The sequence below is a fragment of the Perkinsus marinus genome (assembly GCF_000006405.1).
Source record: "Perkinsus marinus ATCC 50983 genomic scaffold scf_1104296971766, whole genome shotgun sequence".
Classification (NCBI taxonomy): Eukaryota; Perkinsozoa; order Perkinsida; family Perkinsidae; genus Perkinsus; species Perkinsus marinus.
Genome location: NW_003201984.1, coordinates 1 through 2,399, shown reverse-complemented (window position 1 = coordinate 2,399; position 2,399 = coordinate 1). Strand labels below are relative to the sequence as shown.

Here is a 2,399-nt window from a genome sequence, read left to right as displayed (position 1 = left end):
GTGATATACAGGGCCTGAATTACAGGCTCCTTATGGAGCGAGTGGTATGACTACATCGCATTTCACGAATGAGACACTACGCGTGAAATTGATTCACGCGTGTCACAAGTGCATCCCCGCATACCGCGTTGAGCTACAATGTATCTGTCTAATGAGTTTGTGCTATCACTGGATTGTGATAGTAGATTGAGTAATAGTTGAAGAAGTCAGTAATAGTCGTTTTTTCATCCGCGTTAGGTATGAGCATCGAGTTGAAAAACATAATTGCTTTGAGTCGAACAGTAGCTTTGCACTGAAAAGTTAGCAGCTCCGTTTATCATCCCGATGTTGAACATCCTCCTCGTTGTCCTCTTCATACGTGGTGGGATATGTGTCTTCAAGATGGGCAACACTCGCATGCAGATGAAGACGACACATTTCTGCAATCTTGACTTGAGGGACACCAAAGGGAAGCCAGTGGCATGTCACATCTCCAAGGCTATGGAAACTGAAGGGCTGGTTCTACCTGGTTGGGATGATCACAAGTCGTTCACTGTACATCGAGACGTCTTCGTCTTCAAGGACGGTCAAGCGGTAGTTCAAGCAGCGCCAAATCATCCGTATCTGTATCTCCTCATGAGCCAGAACGACACGCACTTCAGCACCTCCGAACTCTTCAATAAACAGTCATTCCTCCTAAAGCAGGGAACCTGGGGGAAGCATGATGCGCCCAATTCTCGGAGGCTCAATGCCAATCATACACTCGAGGATGATGGTTGGGTCTATAAAGGTTCGGTAGACGAAGGTGGACAGACGCTTAACAAATGGTTCAGGAGAGGAGCAGAAGGTGTTGATCCAGAATCGGGTCTCAACTTCACTGCCCTCGCCCAGACTGGTGTAATCTCTAACGCTTGGGTTCTCTATCTTGACAAGGATCAGAAGCAGATGGTGAAAATCTTGGGCATTAACACCTTCGAGAATGATAAAGTCTATCTCAAGTCCGACATCACTCACTGGGAAGAGCTCGATGATGCATTAACTCTGGATGTTGCCATGAAGGATATTTATGCGGCGTATGATATCGTGAAGAGCCACGATCTGGCAGCAGCGGGAGATGAGGCGCCACAACTAGACCTTGAGTTCATCAAGACCCGCTTGGTTAGCGAGGAGGCTCGTCTATTCTTCAACGATGGGAAGAGCCACGAGTGGAGGTCAAACAAGGCTCATATTCGTGGAGATAAGTCGGTAGCACCGATCGATTATTTCCGCCTACCCAATGGCACTGCTGCACACAAGTTCTTCCTGTACAAGTATCACTCTCCTTTACAGGAGCAGGATGATAGAGAGTTCCAATTACCCTCGGCTTGCAGGAATAGTGTGGTCAGGTCGGTCAGTAAATTCTGCCTGTATGTTGGTTATAGCTCTAACGACACGCTACTGGCCCTCGACCTATATATGGCTTATACCGATGTAGATATAGCGGAAAATAGAGCTCACCTCAATGTCACAATCCGTTTGAAGCAGCCGGAGACGGAGGTCCTATTCTTTGCTTTCGACGCCGCTGGATGTGCTCTAGTTTGGGGTGCTGATATTGGCTTTGCAAGCTTGCGCATTGAAGTATGTCTTACGGGTGAAGGCAGGGGTGGGGATGGCATTTACGCGGGGAAAATAGCGATGTCGGTCTCGGTCATAATCCAAGTTGGTTTCTTCCCTGTTTTGAAAGCCACACTCCATGGTCAAGTTGCGGTCAATGCTTCGGACAATGGTGATATCCGAGCATATGGTGAGCTGGGTATTTCTGTTTCGCTGGCACTTGTCGGAGCGGGTATGTCTGTGGACATCTTCGGGAACACCGTTGATCATAAATCGGATATCTGGAAATTTAAATCCCACTTCAATCTCAACGTATGGGCCTATTTCTTTCTCTACAGGAAAGATTGGCCATGGAGTTGGACTATTTGGGAAGCTGGTCCAGTTAAATTGCGATAAATCGGCAAGCCCGTGTTGACGGTACATCGGGGACGTAGTTTCAGTCCCGTGTGAAAGCCCTATGATTATCTCATTCAAAAAATATTATGCCTTTATTATGTCTTAAATATTGTTGAAGAATTCCCGAGCACACGTGTACTCGTGAAGTAGCATATTCAAGTCACATTGGTCGGGTTAGTCGATGACTGGCTCATTATGAGCCGATTCTGATTTCACTTTTATTATCCTACTTGATGCACTACGCGGGTGACTCGAAACGTAGCGCTCAGGAGAGTCGCAGTCCAGAAGTAAGCTGTCTCTTTTCAGATTGCTCTGTCGTGTTTCGACCAGTAAGATTGTCACATTCGGGTTTTGTGTTTTGTGTGTTTTGTTAACCTTCTCACTGAGAGATGCCTTACCCGCCAGGATGGCGATACTGACAGGTCAAGAGT

At 47.0% G+C, this 2,399-nt stretch overlaps 1 protein-coding gene across 1 annotated transcript; it reads left to right on the top strand.

Annotated features, from left to right (window-relative positions):
• Positions 1-324: 324 nt before the first annotated feature.
• Positions 325-1,968, top strand: Pmar_PMAR015001 (hypothetical protein; the record flags this gene model as incomplete). The annotated part of the gene is made up of 1 exon (XM_002766787.1): positions 325-1,968. The coding sequence occupies one exon, from the start codon at positions 325-327 to the stop codon at positions 1,966-1,968; it is 1,644 nt and encodes a 547-aa protein (XP_002766833.1).
• Between the last annotated feature and the right edge of the window lie 431 nt (positions 1,969-2,399).